At 43.4% G+C, this 21295-nt stretch overlaps 1 protein-coding gene across 1 annotated transcript in view; it reads right to left on the bottom strand.

Annotated features, from left to right (window-relative positions):
* LOC139689925 (collagen alpha-1(IX) chain-like) overlaps positions 1-12261 on the bottom strand; it is a 110227-nt gene extending 97966 nt beyond the window's left edge. Inside the window, exons 1-2 of the mRNA XM_071587057.1 lie at positions 12114-12261; positions 7295-7387 (exon numbers count right to left, since the gene is read on the bottom strand). Coding sequence (XP_071443158.1) covers positions 7295-7387; positions 12114-12261 — 241 coding nt within the window. The remainder of the gene's footprint in view (positions 1-7294; positions 7388-12113) is intronic.
* Between the last annotated feature and the right edge of the window lie 9034 nt (positions 12262-21295).

Below are 21295 nucleotides of genomic sequence, written 5' to 3'. Positions count from 1 at the left end.
AGCAAAAAAACCGACGCCCGAGTATGGTCACAGACAGGATGAGCTTGGATTGCCTCTTTTGCATGCAATTCATCCGCCCACCTTAGTTTATATTATTGCGTCAAATTCCGAATTTTAACACATTGCACACCTCTACTTGCGATTGGTGATCTTAAGAATAAGGTCACGAATTTAAAGAAATGAAATAAGTGACCTAAATGTCTCATTAAATTTGCAGGCTGCGGCCGAGAGTTGAATTTTCATGCAACGGTGAGCTTCCTTCGCGTGAACACATTTGGGAAATAAAAATTAAAATAAGATGCAAACAATTACGATGGTTTTCGTGGACGTGGGGAGCGTATATCCATAGTTCTAATGACGTTTAACAAAGACAGCACTCGCCTGGTTGCCCGTTCATGTCAACTGACGGATTCAGGGAATTGCCGCGTCCCGACACTGGCGGTGACACAGCAGAGGCACTGCGTCTTTCGCGTTTCCATTGATAAGGAGACCTCGTCAACGTTTCCGCAAAAACTTTAATCAACATTTTATTTTACCGGAAAATCCATAAAACATTTCTTGTTTTACGACTCGACACATAAAAAGGTCGCGGAGACAAGGTTAGAAGGCGTGAAACGCGAATATATTCCGTTCTCGAGGCATGTGGTGGGTGGTATGAGGGGTGAGGAAGGAGAGAGGGGGGTGGGGGCAGAGCTTTCAAACCCTCCTCTCTCTCTCTGTGCAGCTGCACCCATCAATTATTAAACACGGCAGAGGAGGAGGCAAAGTGATCATTTCAATTCGCTCGCTTATAATAAATTCTTATTGACGTCATCGCTCCAGGAGCGGGCTCGCGGAGGAGACGCGGCGGGGAAGAGAGGAGGAGAATTTGCCGAGGGAGGAAAAGAGAGAGGGAGGAAGGGAGAGAGGGAGAGAGGGAGGGAGGGAGGTGGAAGACGGAGCGGGGAAATGGAGGTAAGCGCGGAGCGACTCGCGGCTGTCGGGGATGAGTGCACCCGGGTGGGGTTGCGAGGGGGAGAGGGGCGGGGTGTTGCCATTGGGGTTTGCTGGCATCCTCGTGCTTCGGTTTGCCGAATACCCCTCCCCTCCCTCCCCACGCCCACCCCCCGCCCCACCTCGCCTCCAAGGGTGCGATTCATGAAATTAGCATGTCGGACGGGGTGAACATGCACATCGGGGCGGCTCGCGCGGGGAAGAAGCAAGGCGACCCGAAGCGAGACCATTCCTTCCACATTTCCGTGTGCTGCGGCCTGGATACGCCCGGATTGTGGGGATTCCGTCCCGGGAATATAAATTTGAGGCGTTCGAGTGACAGAACCTTCTGTTGTGGGTACTCGTGTGTGCTTAACGCCATCTCGCGGAATGTCTCAGGTAGCACGCATCCCGTCCAAACTCGAGTGTACCGGCTCGGAATAAAACGGCAACTCGGTAGTATCGTGTGAAAGACGCTTGATGGCATGCACGACTACCGGCGTTTTATTATCTCCTAACTCATTATTAATTTATCATTTATTTTGGATAACCCTGAAAATAGTTAATTGGGCGTTTAGAATTTAAGAGTTTTAATTTTCTGAGTGTTGCCGCCCTTACGTGTGGTCGGTTCGAGACATTTTATTTTTATTTATTTTTTGAATGGAAGTGCCTCCTACTGACTGACAAATTTGAAATGAAAAAATCTGCATCATTGCCCGCGATGAAATATTCAAAATGAAATAAATACTATAGATTATGGCCATGTAAGGATATTTTTTAAATAAAATTTGAAATTTTTATCATATGCTTAGAGATACCAGAGGTATTTCCGAGTATGGTATATTCGTAATATTTTTATTTTCAAACGGGTTTAAACTTTAAAGGAAAGAATTTTTACGATTAATATTTCGTATGTAAAAACTGCACTCGTACTACCTTGATCAAAAAGTTCCCGGAATAACCACAGTGTGGCGCTCCCATCGTTCCGATTTGAGTTCTGTTTCTTTGTTAAATTGGTACATCTGTTGTTGATATTCCCTTTAAATCTTAGTGTCATAACTTGACATTTGCAAAAGTTACGTAGCCAAGAGTACATCTATCTCTGTGTGTGTTGGCGATTTTTTACAATTTCAGAAATGGATTTAAATTTGCAACAACGAACTTGTATTAAATTTTGCGTAAAAAACGGATTTAGTGGCGCACGGACGTGGTCCATCAGCTGGTGAGAACCACGGACTTCATCACGGACGCCTTCAACAGGAAGACGTCGGTGGCAGGCGCATTTTTCGACGTCAGCAAGGCGTTTGACCGCGTCTGGCACCAGGCACTGCTGTTGAAGATGCGGAGACTCCACTTCCCGACGTGGATCATCGAGGTGATCCGCTCCTACCTAAGAGACAGGACCTTCGTCGTTTCCTGGTCTGACTCGTTCTCTGGGGTGCACCGGATCTCCGCTGGTGTCCCCCAGGGTTCGGTTCTCGGGCCAGTATTATTCAACATCTTCTCCCATGACATTCCCAGGAGTCATGGGAGGCACGAGGTCCTGTCACTATACGCGGACGACGCGGCGCTCCTGTGCAGCTCCCGGCGAATATCTTTCGCCGTGGAGAGGCTGCAGATCGTCGTCGACGAGCTACTTTCGTGGTATCGTCGCTGGCGGTTTGCAGTCAATTCCGGGAAAACGAAGGCAATCGTCTTCCATACCGGCAGAGGAGCGCCGACAGAAGAGGAGCTGTCGGTGAATGGAGTCACCCTTCCGTGGGAATCCGAGGTTCTCTACCTCGGAGTGCTGATGGACCGGAAACTCCTTTGGAACGCCCAAGCGCGACGTGTCCGAGGGAAGGCCTTCGCGGCGCTTAACCGGCTTCGGCCGATTATTCGTCCGGGGGTCCTGAGCTCGGAAACGAAGCGTCGACTGTACCGAGCGTGCGTGTTGCCTGTCATCACGTACGCAGCGCCGGTATGGTCAGGAGTGCCGAAGTCTACCCTCGCTCTCATCCAAGTGGTGCAGAACTCTGCGCTACGGTGCATCTTGGGATGCGGGCGCTACGCCCGCGTGGAAGAGATGCACCAGGACGGGAACATGGAACCTCTGAACGTCCTTCTTCCGGAGCTGTCTCGAAGATTCTTCGAGAGGGCTGCGGATTCAGACGTCGCCACCATCCGACGCCTCGGAGAGATCCAGGTTTCAACGTGGGACCGCTATAAGCGCCCCATTGCGAGCATGGATCGCCAAGATGCCCTCCCAGCGAAGAAGAGGCCCAGGCTTCAGTAGCAGGGATCGCCAGAACGCCGTGACAACGCAGAAGACGACGCCCTGCCTTAGAAGCCTAGGCGGCTGGAAAGGCAACACAGTGGAGCCCCGACCGGAGTAACGGGGGTCCGTCCACGAGAATTGGCACGGACGTTGGAAATGTTGGAAAAGTGTTTCGGCAACGATTCTCTAAAAAAACGGTCGTTTACCAGTGGCACGAGCGGTTCAGAAGTGGTCGTGAGTCAATCGAAGATGATGAACGCAGTGGCAGACCATCGACATCGAAAGTCGGTGAAAAAATTGATAAAGTAAAAGAAATGTTGGTCAATAACCGCAAATTAACCATCAGAGAAATAGCGGAGGACTTGAACATTGCCTATGGATCCGCACAAGACATTGTGGTTAATGATTTGGGTTTCCGTCGTGTAGCAGCAAAGTTGGTTCCAAAAGACCTCAATTTCATGCAAAAAAGAGACCGTGTTGACGTCGCAAAAGACATGATTTGCGAGGCTGAATCCGATCCCACATTCATCAAAAGGATCATTACTGGAGACGAGACGTGGGTTTATGAGTACGACACGCAATCCAGACATCAGGCAAGTGAATGGCGTTCACCAAATGAGCCGAGACCAAAAAAACCACGTCGTTTTCAGTCAAAAAAGAAGGCAATGCTGACGGTTTTCATGGATTACAACGGTGTAGTGCATCATGAATTTTTGCCAGAAGGCCAGACAGTAAACAAAGAGTATTATTTGGGCGTTATGAGACGTTTGCGTGAAGCAATTCGCCGAAAGACCCCAGAAATGTGGGCAGAAAACTCGTGGATTTTGCACCATGATAACGCACCGTCGCACAGTGCTATCATTATTCGTAATTTTTTGACGAAAAATGCAACAAATACCATCCAACAGCCACCGAATTCACCTGATTTGGCTCCCTGTGACTTCTTTCTGTTCAATCGAGTTAAAAAACCATTACGGGGAACGCGTTTTAGCAGCCGAGAGGAAGTAATGGAAAAATCGCAGGAAGCACTGATGGACATACCGAAAACCGAATATAAAAAATGTTTCGAGGATTGGATCAAGCGCTGGCATAAGTGTGTTGCAGTCGATGGGGATTACTTTGAAGGGGACAATATAGATTTAGATGAATAAACTTGTATTTTTAATTTTCTGAATAAATTCCGGGAAATTTTTGATCAAGGTAGTATGCGGGTTAAAACTCAAAGAAAAAATAGCAGATACTTTAATATACCCACATATATAGGCAAAATACGAAGAAATATTTTTAAATAATCTCGAAAAACAGTGTTGACCAATTGGACTAACACCATTATTATTGGACTGGCACCCTTCGATATCTCCACAAAAAATCCAAGTAGTGCAATATTTTAAAACTTAAGAGCTTGGCGGAGATACCGTGCAAAGCTATATACGAATATATTAAAAAGCTGGGGGAGAGAGATTTTGTTTCATTAGTATGCCAAACAAGATTTCAAATTTAATGCTTGATCCTCAGGAATGGGCAGAGGTACGAGGGTCATCCGGAAAGTAGTACCCGTTCGTGAAATAAAAAGACAAAAGTAAATATTAACAAACATAAAAAATTTTATTTGAAAGAGGATACTTTAAACTACTTCTCAACATAATCTCCAAGCAAATTAAGGCATTTGTCATAACGTGTGACAAGTTTCTGTATTCCTGCTGCATAGTCCTTCGCCGCCAGCTCATTGAGATACGCGAGGGACCCATCTTGCACAAATTTTTGCATAATGCAGATGGTGTTTAACAATGTCATGAACAATTGTTCGAGAAACATTGGGAAAATGCTCACAGATGTCATCAATTGTGACGCGCCGATCGTTCCTCACGAATTCGTCAACTGAGCTCACCAGTTGGTCTGTAATGACAGACGGTCTCTCCGAACGCTCATCGTCGTGTGTGTTCCCCCTCCCCATGTTGAAGTTGCGACACCACCGCCGAACAGACGACTCGTCCATTACATTGTCTCCATACACCTCCTTTAATTGGCGATGAATATCACATGGGCGAACGTTTCTTGCATTGAGGAATTTAATCACTGCCCTCACTTCACAACTGGCGGCGTTCTCAATTTTTTTAAACATTGTAAACAATCACAGAAACCACACAGGCAATGCTAGCGTCACGCAACTTGGCTCAGAGAAGGCAGACAAGCCACTGAAGCTATCTGACCTCGTCCAGCGGCTACTCGCGTCGTCAGCACTTCATGCGGCACGAACGGGTACTACTTTCCGGATGACCCTCGTATGTCATTTGGCAAATACATTTCATAATGGGGTGAAATTGGAGTTCAAATTCGGAAATGGGCATCGTTTGAAACTTAAGTAAATCCACTACTGAGATATCTATGCCAATTATAAAGATCACTTCTTCCATAATCTTTCCCGAAATTTGCAAAAGAGTAATTAATGGGCTTATGTTGTAGACCCAAGAAAGTCTCAGATAAATTAAAAACTTTACATGTAATATATTTATTTGCCTAACATAGACTAGGAAAACCAACCCTTTTATCCAACAGTATAACTTCTTCATGATTTTTCCACAGGATATGACACTCTTTGTCGGAGTAGGTTATTCCGGTTGACAGAAAGTAAGTATAAGCTAGCTAACTCAGTAATTGGGTATAACTTCAGTCTGTTTCAATCAATCATTCACGAAGACTGGTAATGGTATAAGCATTCGTGATATTATAAGAATGTATCACAGTGTATACTATTATTTGGGGCCCTTCCGCCGATTATCAGTCTTTACGTCTGTCGACTTGAATCATTAGACGTTGAATCCCCAAATAAAATGAGAAGGGAGGAAAAAATCAGTAACAAGAATACAAGCAACTTGCAAATATTAAGGTACTCGGTAATTGAGTTAGTTGCATTTGGTAAATGCACATCCGGTTTATATTACTGAAGGAAATTGACCGTGGGAGTGGATGCTTTAAAATGTTACATTATGAAATGAATTCCTTGGAGAAAGCAAGCATTCGTTCTAATTAGATAGTTCGGAAGGAAGATCGACACGTTTCGCTGTGATGTGGCTAAGTCCACAATCTATACACGCCACACGCTTGGAAGGGTGTTAGGCCACTTGACCGACCATTCAACCGATTTCCCGTTGTGTTGCCGCCGCTGCGTGTCACTTGTCGCGAAAGCGCATTATGTCAGTGACAATATTACCAGTGAATATCACCTTAAAGACGCTGGCACTGCAGTCAGTACAAACTAAAGTTTAAAAAAAACTCTTGAATACAACGTACATTCAATGATGGAATTGATGTTGCCTTAAAAAGATACGAATAAAAGTATAGAAAAGCATAACGTTACTAATTTTGAATACATATAGTGAAACACATATATTGGTGGTGAAAACACCTTCATGCAGAAAACATGCAAGAATGTTAACGAGCGAGGAAAAAAAGCAACATAAAATACCCATGTCTATATTCAGTTTAAAATCACGTCAATCAAGCGTAAAAAGAGCAAACGGTGCACAAGAAATTGCACGCCACTGGTGAAGAAATTCAATTTCTCTTGAATAGCGGTTAAACGATGGACAAATGGGAATGCAGCATAGATGCCGTGTAAGGGTCATTTGGGTCTGAGAACGAGGAAGCAGCGACTGCTTCCAGGAACAACTCGATTTAACCCGCTCACTAAACTTGATTGCGTGGATACATTTGATTGATCGATCTCATTAAATCTTCTCTCATTGGTCCCACTTGCATCTTGGTACATGCTCGCGGTAGCTCATGCAAAAATCGAAACAAAATGATACGGCTATAAATGGCATTCAGACAGAAGCAACTATAGCAGCCTGCCTCGTCTTAAAAAATAATTTAATCAAGCACATCCATTCTTTTACTTTATCTTTTGACATTTAACCTTAAAAAAACATGCTGAATATTTCTATCAAAGATAAAAAAAATGCTGAAAATGCAACAGTGCGCTGGAATTCGGAGTGACCTGTGTGACATGACAAAAATTGTGTGTTAAACAGTTTCAGTCATTTCATATGATATCATTTTCCGTACCGTCTTCGTCCTCCAAACGGTAGGAGGCTCCACTTGCGTCCCCGAAGTCCACATCATCTTCGTCCGAGTAGTTGGGATACACTCCACCGCGTTCTGGGGGCACCGCAGTCGCCAGGGAAGTTATAAGCGAAGCACACGATAGGTGGTAAATGGCGAAAGAGAAACGCAAGGGTTGAAAGAAGGACTTGACAGGAAGAATCACGAAAAAGGGGAAAAAGGCTAAGAATAGCAATGTGAGAGGCCACAGTAGCACTGGATGTCCCGCAATGAGGTGAGCCCACGTGGCTCAAGAACATATTGGGAGGAGAGAGGGTCAACCATCTTGGTATTGAGTCGATCACTCTTGGAATTCAGAAAAAGGCCAAATCAGGAAACGATTGATAACCACACTTTTATGGCTGCTGGTGGAACCGGTGGATAAGGATTTTTAGAGGGATCTGCTAATGAATCCTTCCGCATCCCCGCCAAGCTATGCTCTTCGCTCACGCCGCGTGCATTTGACAAGTCAAATGCACGCGGCGTGAGTCGAGCACGTGGGCAATTCTTATGGCGGGTAGCTCGCAACGCCAAGGGAAGCGTTCCCCACGGAAATTCAATAGCGGTAGTAGCAAAGTGCGAAGTTCACCAATGTTCATTTGGACTCCTTCACTAGGTGGTCCAAAGGGTTCGCTTTTAAGCTGGGGACGTCCTATTGCGGGACACCTGGCGCAATAATACATTTATTTGCGAGGAGGAGGGCGGGCGAGCACTGAGAACTACATGAAATAAACACACAAGCGAGTTAAAAAGCCCTAAAAAGCACATAGAACCACATTCATTCGCGCGCGCGAATTGATAAGTTCGGCGCGTTTAATCAATCGGCAAAACAACGCTGATTAAATTGACGCTTGGCCTACTTCTTTTTCATTTGAAGTTTTTCCGTTTCGGGATCGCATGGATTTTGAATTACCCATCAAAAGGACCGCGTTGGGATTCGTCTCCATAAATGGCTTCCCGAAGCGCCAATTTTTTAATCATCATTCGTCCACTCTCCTTTTTAGCAGGGGCTAATTATTTTCGTTTCCTAACCAGATTATTCGGGAGGACAAAATCAAACGTCGCTCCGGAGAGCTCGGAACTCGTTTCACCCTCCCCCTGGATAGGGGGATGGTGAAGGGGGAAAATAAGGACTAGCGAATCATTAAGCTCAGAATTCGGGGAAAATGGGGTCGCGGGTTTCATAAAACATCGATTAGTTAGTCGACATGAAATTCAAAATAGCGATAAATGAAATGTAATATCTGAGGAAGAGGGATCGAGTATGGCACGGAGTTGAGTTTTCGAATGCACACTAAAGACCAAGTTTCTACAATGTGCAGTCTCGAAAGGAAGTGAGAAAGCAAACTCGAAAGGATACAGGCTGGAGTTTAAGTGGGACGAGATTGAGCCATTTAAATGAGAAAGCGAAACATGTGACATCGTCCACATTGATTAAAACATACACGCGTATAATTCACAGATAAATTAGAATTAGTATTAGTGAGTTGCCTGTTAGCTTAAGTTACCACTATTTGATGCTACCGTCACCAGGTTTATATTGAGAATCCGCGTTTTATTTGATCTACATCAGAAATCTCACACCTATTAAAAATGTACTGGCTCAGCATTTGAAGCCTCAGAACATGCAAGGTAATTCGTGCAATGAGTACAGTTTACACTCATATATCCAGTTTTACAAAAATAAACATCTTTTACTATTTAATGCGTTTTTCGCCGCGAGTTCAGAAATGTGGACGAGCAGCGAACGTATTTTATTATTTAATTTGTGTACCCGTCGCTGGCTTCATCTGTAATCACTAAAAGACAAAATAAACAGCATATTAATTGAAAACAAATCTTAAGGGCGGAGGAAGCAGGGGTGTCGGGGAATTAGGCAGCAGGTAAAGTTAAAGAATGACGTCTGGTAAGTGCTTCCCACGGAGCGCGGCCGTCGTAATCGTTCCTGTCGCTTTGCTGTCGACATTGCTCCATCGGTATTTTAGTCATAAAACTGGGAAAGTGGCAGTTAATCCGGCTAGATTTTAGGACGGGAATGCCCTGGGTAACTCGGAGGCAATAAAAATCGAGGAGGTAGGACGATAAGGGCCAGAGTGAGATAGATATTCGAGCCGATAAAATGACGCTTGCTGTAGTGGATTAGGAAGGCTCTTCTCCTTCGCCGCCATGAGTGCATTCCGTCGGCGCTAAGTGCTGGGCTTATTTCGACCCAGCAGGTATTGGAGAGTCTCACTCATGAGGTAATCGACTTGCCTCTTACCTTCTGAAACAAGGCGTAAAAACGTCGGCAAGTCCATGTTATTACATTCTCGAAATATTTATTAAATCACAGAGAAACGATACGATTCGTGTAACCGTCAAAAGAGTTAAACGTTGCTACCTAAGCAATTTGCTATAATTATTCCCATAATTTCATACATTTTCCAACGGTATCTTAAAGAGAAGTTACGATACATATTAGCCTTTCATTTCAGAGAAAGTTAAATATGAATATGGAAATTTGGTATTGAATTCATTTAAATAAAATATACTTTTGATTCAAATAGCAACGTTGAATTAAAATGTGTCCATAATTTTTGGTTTAACAAGTTTAATTCAGAATATGTATGCTCTTGGCCATTGAAAGTGAAGATAATGTAAAATAGAAATTTTTTAAGATTAGGAATTTCATGCGTGGCATCGTAAAAAACGTATGTAGTTGCTTGTTGATCCCGTAATCAATTCAAACGCGCGGTTTCTATGCTTTAAATGCACATAGTTTACATTTCCGTAGACATGTTAGATGAACTTTTCAGTGAAGGTGACCTAAATGCGGTCCAAAATTTAAATATCAGATATATGAGGGGCAGCCAATTGAAAACTCACATAAAAATCTCATGTGGTGGAAGAGAACGTTTGCTGGAAAATATTAAGCCTAATAAATCCTCCGGGCCCGATAAAATACCCGCACGCATATTGAGAGCAATGTTCCAGCGGTCGCGATTTTTCCAGATTTTAAGAAAGCCTTCGGCAAAGTATCTCATAGTAAGCCACTCCCAAAGCTAGAAGCATATGGCATAGATAAAAATATCCGGGGTGGGATTAAAGACTTTTTGGATGGTCGGGTGCAAAGAGTAATGATAGATGTAGTTAGCTCAAATGCAGTAGAAGTCACTTCAGGTGATCCCCAGGGATGTGTCATCGGACCCCTTTTATTCCTACTTTACGTTAACGACATTGACTCCGTAGTCACCAGTAAGATACGTTTACTTGCCGATGATGCAAGGGTTTACCGTGATATCCGCGAGCCTGAGGTCACAGCAGCTTTGTCAGATGACCTTAAAGCTACACAGCGCTGGTGCGAAACTTGGCAATGAAAATGAAACCTAAAAAAGTACGTAGTGATGAATTCTTGGGAAAAGAGTAATTCCCACCAGAACGCCTACTGCATTGGGAACTCCGAAATGGAATATGAAGACTCAATGAAAAACCTAGTCGTTATTCTAACTTACGGTCTCTCCTGGGTGAAACACATACGGGGAATATGTGGACAAGATAACAAAAAATTAGGATTTATTGGAAGAGCACTAGGGAAATGTGACGAAAAGGTCCAAGAGAAGTGTTATCTTTGGCTGGTTTAGCCTCATTTAGAATATCCTGCAAGTATACTTGCATGCGATCCTCACGAAGTTGGATTGATTGCCGAATCCGATCGCGTGCAGTGTAGATGAGCTAGATATTTGTAAAACATTGCCATGATAAACTAAGTAGCGTATCCAAAATATGAAAGCAGCTTGGCTAGGAATCACTCGAGCAGGAGCGAAGGTTAAATTACAGATTGAAGTTCTTGAATAAATTGGAAGGGAGTTTCTTTAGCAGTGATATGCTGAAAATGTACAATTACCGCCATCGTACTACGGTAGAAGATATCATGCTAATAAAATTAGAGAGATTAAGTGTCGAACAGATGCATTTAAGATATCATTTATTCCACGAACGACATGGGATCATAATGACATTGTTCGACCGCGATTGGGTCACGTTCGGGTAAAATTATTCTGGTGTGTATTCAGCCCCTGCCCCAACCAAACGCCTGCTGGAACAACCAGTCCGCGCACCAAAAAGGACATCGCCCAACAGCTGCGTGCGCGTCTGAGAGTTATCAGTATGCAGTTCTGCTACCACAGCGATAGCTGTATCGATACTGTAAAAGCTAGTTTCTAGCTTTTAGGGAATGTGTTTGTTATGGCGTGTGCTCGGCTTTCATTTGACTCCCCCAGTTGAATAAAACATATGTATTGCCCACAAAACGAATGAAACCAAGGTCTTTAAATCGGCTCGATCATATCTCAACAACCAATAATAAATGGGTTCAAATTCATCTTAGCGTGGGGTTGCTTTCAACGAAATGAAGGCAGAAGGAATCTCCGCATTTGGAGCAATCTTCGCTGTTACTAACGACGGGAAGCGACCACGGCTCTGACCAAAGCCCTCCGAGGGTGGGTAAGGTTTACGGGCGAATCCAGTGCTGGCGTCAAGGTGGCGCCCATCGTCCCAGCCACCCGAACAATCACCGAGTTTTGCGGAGGAGGGCGACAGTGGGTCGTGGGAGGGAAAGGTTTGGTGAATTGCCGCCCTCCTCCGCTTCGGCGACCCCGCACAGCGATAAACGCCCGGGTCGGATAATGGAAAAGTTTCCGAATCGGGACTGGACGGGGGTAGGGAGGCGGCCCCTTCGCGGTCCCACCGGGGGGAGGGAGGGGGAGAGGCGGGAAAGGGGATCTCTGGCGTTCGCGGAACTCACGCGCGGTCACCGATGGCAGGAGCGCGGCGGTGGCCAGCAGCAAGGCCGCCACCATGATGGAGGCTCCGTTACCCCTCACCCTGGCTGTCGGCGACTGGCGACGCCCTCTTCCTCCCGGGTCCGGGCTGCGGAGGTCCCGGTGCGCCATCTCCTCGTGGGGCCTGTGCAAAGAGGAAGGATAACTTAAGATTTCATTCAAGATAACGTGGCGTCTTAATAACGAATTCGGTAACCGAAGATAAATATCAACACATGACATACAAGTAACCAATTTTGGAGTTACTTCGTGTAGGTTTTGATGGCCATAATTAAAATGAAATTTGTAGTCGACCAGAATTTTATTTAGTAGCAGTATGACGTAGTCCACCTCAATGCGACATACATATGTATACGTACGTGCACCCGAATGTCCCACAGTTCATTGAGAGGCGTCGTGATAAGAGCAAATGAAATTTTGGAACTTTTAAAAGTTCTTTGCGATCATGGAAAAAACACATCAGCCTTGCCCTAACGGAAGAGCCTGATATTCTAACTATAACAACAATTTCAGGAAAGGATTTGTAAAACGTGGTCATAGTGACGCCCCACACCATTAACAACATCCAATGAACCACTTAACTTTGTGTAATGTTAGTCGGTCGCATTGTGCTGGGTGAAATTGGGAGGATCTTGTAGCGTTATTGCGTGCCGAAACATCTTTTTCACTTGGTTTTATATGGCAATTGAAAAATTTTAAATATGAACTAAAAATGTAAAAACGTTGGCAATCATAAATGCGATACAAGATTCCGATTCTGCTTTCGAACGCGGAATTAGCACATAGAAAATAAGAGAATTTAGACAACCAACAAAATCCGACTGCAGGAAAGCACGCATAGATAAGAGAGTACTATTGAGCATCAACAGAAGCAGAAGGTGTGGAATACATTAGCGAACTACTGTTATTAATGGAAGCATTGTTCATATTGAATTTCTTACTGACACTAGTGCCCTATGAGCGAATTATATTTCTGGTTATCATGAAAGTTTAGTGAGTGACACGTGAATTAAAATAATGCAACTCCTGTGGCGTGGCAATGTCCTTAATGAGGTGTTATCTTCATCCATGAGTGACGTGTTATTTAAACTCTTTGTCCGCCTGATTTATTTTCAGATTCAGATTTTGGAATAAATCGTTACTCTTTACATAATTTAATTTCCGCTCCATATTTAGTGATGTATTCAATGCCGAAAGTGCAAATGTTTGAGGGCGATGAAGTCATTTGTCCTCTTGTGCTTGCAATTCAAAGTTTTGCTCTGAAATCAGCCTGGGGTCTCCTTGAGTTCTCTTAATTCTCAGAACAGAAAGATCCACTCTATCTACAGCGATCTATTCTGCTGATGTTTTCTACCTATTCAATTTTTATCTTTAAGCAAATATGTTTCTTATGTGGAATTATTCTGCTTTAAATAAACTCATAATTTATCGTAATTTGCCAAATTGCCAACCAAAACAATTTATTTGCATTATTTGGAGTGAATTCAGATACAGCTTATTTTAAGCAGCACAAAAAGATAACGTAAAATGTTCAGAAAAAAATTCAGGTAAACCAATGCACGCTTTGCAATGAAATTTTTTCGGATAAAAAACCTGTGACTAATGAAAAATAAATGAAATCAAATTACATTTTTAATACCAACCAGACAAGCCGAATAGTTTTTTTTAATTTCAACACCAAAAAAAATATTTTTATGAGTAACTTCAGGAGTTTACCCATTAAATTTCCCACGATATTTTCATGATTTTCCGCATTATGTATGAAATTTCCTTATGGAACAAAAACCAATAAATGGTCAAAATATATTTACAATCTGCATAACTCTAGCATTATGTTGATATCGGTGGAGGACCGAAGGACTTGAAGGGATGGAGGCCAGAAAAGACTCGTGCCAATGACGATGACCGAATTATGAAAAGGGATGCACTGATTTCCACAAGAAAGGTAGCCGAAGTTTTAGTTGTCTGGAGCATTCTAGAGAAAAATTACAGAGACTTTAAGAGAACTTTACTTTTATGCTTGTTGGTGCGTGTGGAATACTTCTCCCGAAATCCCAAGCTATTCCCCCGTGGATCACTTGGACGCCCTCGTGGATTTTAGCAGCGACCATAGCCCCCATGAGTATTCATCGGCAGAGGAGATTTAACCCAACCACGCGATGGGAAATTTTTCATTATCCTCGCAAGAAAAGGGGGAAAGTGGCGAGAAGAAAAACACACAAGAGAGAGAGAGAGAGAAAAGAGAAAGGTGAATAAAGCCCTCAGACGCCGCTGATTTAACCTCCCGGTAGGAGTACTTTAAAAGAAATGACTTCTATTTTTCGCCCTCCGGGATAGCAAATCTGCATCGGATCGCTCGGGCTATTACACGGGCGACCCCTCGCCCACCCCTCCCCCGTCTACCATCCCAAACCCACTAAATCCCCCATCGCGGAAACAGTTTTACCCCGTTTTTATTTCCGAGTCGGACGATATCGATTCGGATTTGAAAAAAAAGATAATTCCCACTCCCTAAAACCATACGATCCTCATGAATTGATACTTTTTCTGGAAAAAGGAACACCATGGGGGCAGGCGACATTTGCACGATGGAGGAGTGCGGTGGGGGGTCAGGGTTAGGAGGGAGTGTAGCCTCTCCCTCCGTATCCACGACACTTCCACCAACCCAGGTGCATTTATTCAATACAAACACATCGTTCCGAGTCGATCTAATTTCCTCCCCAAAAGGATACGGCTCGACAGCGGCTGTTTGCGTTTCTTTGGATTACAAATAAAATGGATCCAAAGGAAGTGCATTTTTTTATGCCGGGAAATCACTTCGTCGTTCTCAATGATTGGAACGAGATCGACATCTCCGCTGTGGAAATGAAATCCGCCTCCATGGGACAATCAACGCATCCGGCCTCGAAATGGGTCGTCGTCATATTAAAATGAAATGAGAGTCGGACGGTGAGAGTATTTATAAGGGAGATCGTTGTGTTTTTCCTTCATGGATTTCTATCTCTGAGCTGCATGAAAGAGCGGGCGCATAAAAACATTTTGCACAGTTGCAGAAGACTCAGGAAGTTGAAATTATGCCAAATCGGTGGCTTTTCAGATCGATTGCACCCGACTTAAAATGTTTGGAACATTGCGACTCCACACGCGGGGTCACCTACACTCCCTGGGGAAAAGATTATATCATCTCTAACCAATGGTGTGAGGAATACTACGCCGAATCCTCAAACTACTGAACGCTGGCCTTCATTTGCTTCGGTGATAGAATACCCAACTTACGACTACAATAAATATCTTATATTACCCGTGAATCACTCAATATTTAAAAAATCCGAAAATAATTTTTCTATTTTCACTTAGCATTCTAGATAAATTTGGTTTATGTGGGAAATATATTTATGGTAATCGCGTGCATTTTCCCAAATGACGTCCGCTCCGACCCAGCGCATTAGGATCGATACATGGATCAAATTGAACAATTTAAACAAAGCAGAGGGATTTTTATGAATAATTTAACATGTTCCTTTCGTTATTATCGTATTTATGTGCACTCAAAAGCTACATATGATTCCTCCATCACCCCGCTCTCCAGCTACGTTCGCCTGTGACCATTACCTCCCCTCCCTCCCCCTTCCCCTGATGCCGTCTCCGAACGAACACCCGGCGCCCCCACCCTCCGCATGCCACGCTGGGAGGGAAATAGTCAAGTGAAAAGTGAAGATCGCCGCATGAGCGCGGGGCGTACTAGTTTCAAGTGGATTGAACGTTGACGCAATAGACTGCGGTGGATAAAATAAAACACCATCGGGTTAACACTGGAGGAGATGGAGAGCGGGCTGGAGTGAGGAGGGTGTGGGTGGGTCGGGAGATTGGATTGGATTGGGGGGGGGGGGCGCTGCGGCGGTCGAAAATAACACGGCCACGGCGGCATACACGTCTTTTTTATTTCGTTATAATATTTGCTCGCGCGCCAAATATAGTTCTTTATTAGTTTATCTTGCATCGCGCTTCCGCTTGAGTAAACACGGCATCTCCCCTCCCCCCCGGTCCTCCCCACAGGCCCTCTCAGCTTACCCTCTTCGAGCCAAGATTTGCAAAAATGACTCGCCACGCGCGCGTCTTGCGGACTTCGCCCGAGCGCATGTTTATTGCCCTTGCGAAATGTTTTTGAAGCACTTTTAGGGAAATCTGATTCGCCGGGTTCAATCTCATGCGCTTTAATTTTTCATTAATATCCACTAATATATGTATATATATATATATATGTATATATGTGTATATATATATATATATATATATATATATATATATATATATATATATATATACTATATATGTCTCTGTCCCTCTCTTCCTTGATAAAGGTGGCAACGACCACCGAAAATTCGAAAAATAGTGAGTCTCTTTTTTGTGTGTTTCTGTGTTTTTGTCTGGGTCCACTAGTGCTAAGTGTTATACATTATTATTCACGTCCGTGAGACTTTCAAAAAGTGTTATATATATATATATATATATATTTCGAAGGTAATGCCAGGCCACCGCGTATGAATATTTGATGAGTGATATTTTTTTCCACTCCGTAGACTTAGCGTTTATGTACATATACATACGAGGGTCATCCGGAAAGTAGTACCCGTTCGTGCCGCATGAAGTGCTGACGACGCGAGTAGCCGCTGGACGAGGTCAGATAGCTTCAGTGGCTTGTCTGCCTTCTCTGAGCCAAGTTGCGTGACGCTAGCATTGCCTGTGTTGTTTCTGTGATTGTTTACAATGTTTAAAAAAATTGAGAACGCCGCCAGTTGTGAAGTGAGGGCAGTGATTAAATTCCTCAATGCAAGAAACGTTCGCCCATGTGATATTCATCGCCAATTAAAGGAGGTGTATGGAGACAATGTAATGGACGAGTCGTCTGTTCGGCGGTGGTGTCGCAACTTCAACATGGGGAGGGGGAACACACACGACGATGAGCGTTCGGAGAGACCGTCTGTCATTACAGACCAACTGGTGAGCTCAGTTGACGAATTCGTGAGGAACGATCGGCGCGTCACAATTGATGACATCTGTGAGCATTTTCCCAATGTTTCTCGAACAATTGTTCATGAAATTGTTAAACACCATCTGCATTATGCAAAAATTTGTGCAAGATGGGTCCCTCGCGTATCTCAATGAGCTGGCGGCGAAGGACTATGCAGCAGGAATACAGAAACTTGTCACACGTTATGACAAATGCCTTAATTTGCTTGGAGATTATGTTGAGAAGTAGTTTAAAGTATCCTCTTTCAAATAAAATTTTTTATGTTTGTTAATATTTACTTTTGTGTCTTTATTTCACGAACGGGTACTACTTTCCGGATGACCCTCGTATATATTTTTCCTCTCTCTCTCGAAGTATGTCGAAATTGATTTGACGGAAGTTCTGAGGGAATCTTCATTTTTTTTACCGGATGTCATGGGTATCTAATAAATTATTCATCTAGGTACTTTTCGATACGAATATGAGAATCCATGACTCGGATTCCGGCTACCGCGATATTCGTCGCAACTCATTTATAGAATCTTAACGGCATAATTGCACATTCAGCTACGGTAAATAAATTCAAAGAAGTTCGTTTCACAAAATGAGGTTAAACTAATTCATGAATTATTTATAATAGCGCCTTCTCCAGCAGTATTTGTAAATCTAAATTACCTCTTTTCAAATACGTTCCCGCCGTAAAACACGGATTTTCCGAGCAGCTAGCATTCATTTCCTCGTCTTTTAAATATACGGCGGACTAGGCAACAACGGTTAAGATTTTAACTTTTTCAATAATTCAAAATGACGACGATTAACAGCGCAAAATTCGCTCCGGAATGATTATTACGCCTCGAGAAAATATTCAATCGGCGTTTTCGTGCAAAAAGTATTTTTATATTTTACATGACATTTGTGTTTCATGCAATTAGAACGATGAATGAACTAAATTTTCATTTACGGCTTCCAATCCTACAATTAACGAGCATGTTCCCCTTCCGTTGAGCATATGAAAATGCTCAATAAAAAGCGGAAAAAACGATCCCTCATTTCTCGAGTTGTTTCTCGTTACCGAAGCGACTCCGCGTCACGAGCCCACGATGGGCAACATGGTGCAACAACGTGTTCGACTGATCGACGCGGAAACATTTTCGCTAAAGCCATCTGGGCGTGCGTATTTTTTCCTTCGCTCAAAGCCTGCCCGCCCTAATTGGATGCGTGCGTCTATGATCCCCGGGAGGAAAGAGTGAGAGGAAAGCAGACAGACAGAAACACACTCACTCAGAGAGAGAGAGAGAGAGACCTCTTTGCCTAATTGCGAGCGATACCAAGCGGTGGATACGTAGAAGGAGAGAGGGAGTAGGCGGGCATGGGGCACGCAGACGGGAATGGGAGGGAGGGACGTTAAAAAATATAAAATAAAAAAGGACACGTGGAAGTTTCGAAGTTCTCGACGGTGGAAGAAGAGAGATCTCCCCATCGATTTTTGCCCTCTACCGCATTCGGGTCCGTTTGGAAATGGAGGTATAGAATTGGTGGACGATCACTCCTTGTTCCTCCTAATTGCGCCGTGCTAAGGCTACCAAATTACGGAAATGAATTAATAGAAAAATGAAGACTGTGTGCGAGTGGTAGATAGAGAGGGGGAAGAAGAGACACAAACCTCGACTCGTTTCGACGGAAACAACTCACAAATAGTCAGCAAGACATAGAAACTACCGAGTGTAAATGCACACGATCGACTTCGTGGAATAAGAGAACTCGAGTTGTGGAAAGCAGTCGTATAATTGGAGAAAAACGAATTAAAATATGAAGCCAGAAACATTTTGAACGAGTGAAGGGAAACTTTGCGATACTTTCGGTGAAAATAAATGGGACATATATGGAGATTTGATTGTCATTATATACTCATGCATGACTCCCATTGGGATTATACGTCTTTAAAATCATTGTACCCAGGATTCGAAGTAATTGTCTCAATGATTAGATTTATGGCAATATCTACTGGTGCTTAAGGAGGAAAGGTGGATGATTAATGCCGATTTCCAGAAAATGGCTACCGTTACATTTTTGCCCATAATTTTACACAAATCCTGGAAGCTGTTAATTTTTGAGTCGGTCTAGGTATAAATAAAACAGTGGAAATAACATGATGCATGCGGCTATGCTTTGTTTTCGAATTCAATTCAGAGATGCATGAATTAGGCAGCGTAAACGTTATGTGGAAATGAAATTCATCTCTCTCTCCAGAACTGTGGCCGGCGCAACGATTTCAAAACGCACGCCCCAATTTCACCTTCAGGCTGTTTCGAAAACAACGCATCCTTCCTTTTTGCTATAGTAACTCCTGGAGAAAACCGCAAAAAAATATTTTTATTGCATCTATGGGAAGAGTTTCCCTTCAAAACGCACGACCAGTAAAAATGATTCTCCCCGCTGAATGCACACAAAATTAGACGAAATGAAAACATTGCGCGCGGAAGATTGGTGACTGGGAACGGAAAACAAGAACGCCGCCAAAGTTGTGTTCCGTTCATGCAGTCGCACTCACTCACTTTGCCTTGGTGAGATTGTTACTTTTAAGGTTAATATTAGCGTGCAGATTAAATGTAGGCATGAGCGATTTTGCTCCACACACAAGCAAATATCAACGAAGCAATCAACAGCAATTGATGTAAATGCTTCAATGGATATTCACAGGGAAACCAATGCAAACTTCTCCTTGATGATCATGCAATGCCTCTATGTTTCTCTCTTATTCTCCTGCTCTTTGGGCGGAGGCCAAGCATGAATGCATGTTTGTTATAAATTGACGCGAAGTATTTATTCCATGAACTTAAGCACATTGAGGCCTTCAGCCAAAGAGTTTTAGATTGATACCAAGGAAAGCAATTAGCAAATTATGACAGTGTCAGTGTAAAAGCGGTGGCACTACATGGAGAACATGAAACAATGGAGGGGGATCGGGATGGTTCATGTACTGCACGGGCTTTCCACCAAAGGGCCCGGGATCTCTACTCGGGGTGCAGTTTGGCGAGCCCTTCAAGGGGAGAATGCCATTCGTCGGGTGGGTCATTGAATAGCGGTACCCTAGTCGGTCTTTCGTCAAAAGCAGATCAATGCAAACATTGCATTTCTTTCCATCCTTCCTTCATTACTTTTATACCCTAAACTTTTCGCATTACCCGCCTATTCCAAATACAGCAACTGATTTCGAATTTCGGTCTCCCACCCTAACGGCCACTACTACTGTAATGATGACCGTTTTTCTAAGGCAGTAAAAGTGGCCGCCAAAAGAGCGTTCAAATTTAGTTTCTGAAAATTGTTCAATTCAATTACCTTTAATGCTTACAAGAATAGGGTTGGGGCATTTTTTTACCAACATTTTTACCTGCTCTCACGTCTATTTTTCTATCTTATTCTCGTGCTCTTTGAACGGACGCGAAGTATTCATTTGGTAGTCTTTACTTGGCAATAATCTTAAAGAACACTACATTAATCTACCAGCGAACATTTTGCATTTCTTTCGGATTTGCATAAACGTTTACGCTGTAAGTAATGAATATTGAACTCAATATAAAATTTTGCTCCTCTGCACGCAATTTCAGGGAAGTGAAATCATATAAACCTGAATAAGCACAAATGTCGACTTGATACAGGGGGATGGTGTTTGTGGTAAGAACAAGATACATGGTAGGTAAAAAAAAATTAATCTATTCTTCCCAGAGAATGAGTATTACTTATAGAGTGGACCTTGTTGGTAGGGCGAGAAATGACGGAACTATAGACGAGAAATGCCTCCGAAGAACTCCGCTATTTCGTCATGTAAGGAGAATGGAATGAGGGGAATGGGGTGAGTGAGGGCGGCGTTAGGGCAATGGTGTAGGTAGCGGGGTAATTGGAGAATGTTAAGAAAGTCACGAGTGAATGTGGCAGACGGGACTAAAGACGAGGAAGCTTAAAGGTCAAGGGCACAGAGAAAGTAACATATGCAGAAGAAAAATGCACGAATAGGACAGAGGGAAAGAAATATGCATGCAAATGGAAGTAAGGTGGAAAATATTAGGTAAAATGTTGTAAGTTTCCTGGAGAACCTATGAACGCATATTTTTTTGTCCCTGGCCAATTCGGGAA

The sequence above is a fragment of the Hetaerina americana genome, unplaced genomic scaffold, assembly GCF_022747635.1.
Source record: "Hetaerina americana unplaced genomic scaffold, ioHetAmer1.1.p SCAF_29, whole genome shotgun sequence".
In the NCBI taxonomy this organism is placed as follows: domain Eukaryota; kingdom Metazoa; phylum Arthropoda; class Insecta; order Odonata; family Calopterygidae; genus Hetaerina; species Hetaerina americana.
This window is presented reverse-complemented; position numbering and strand designations above follow the sequence as displayed.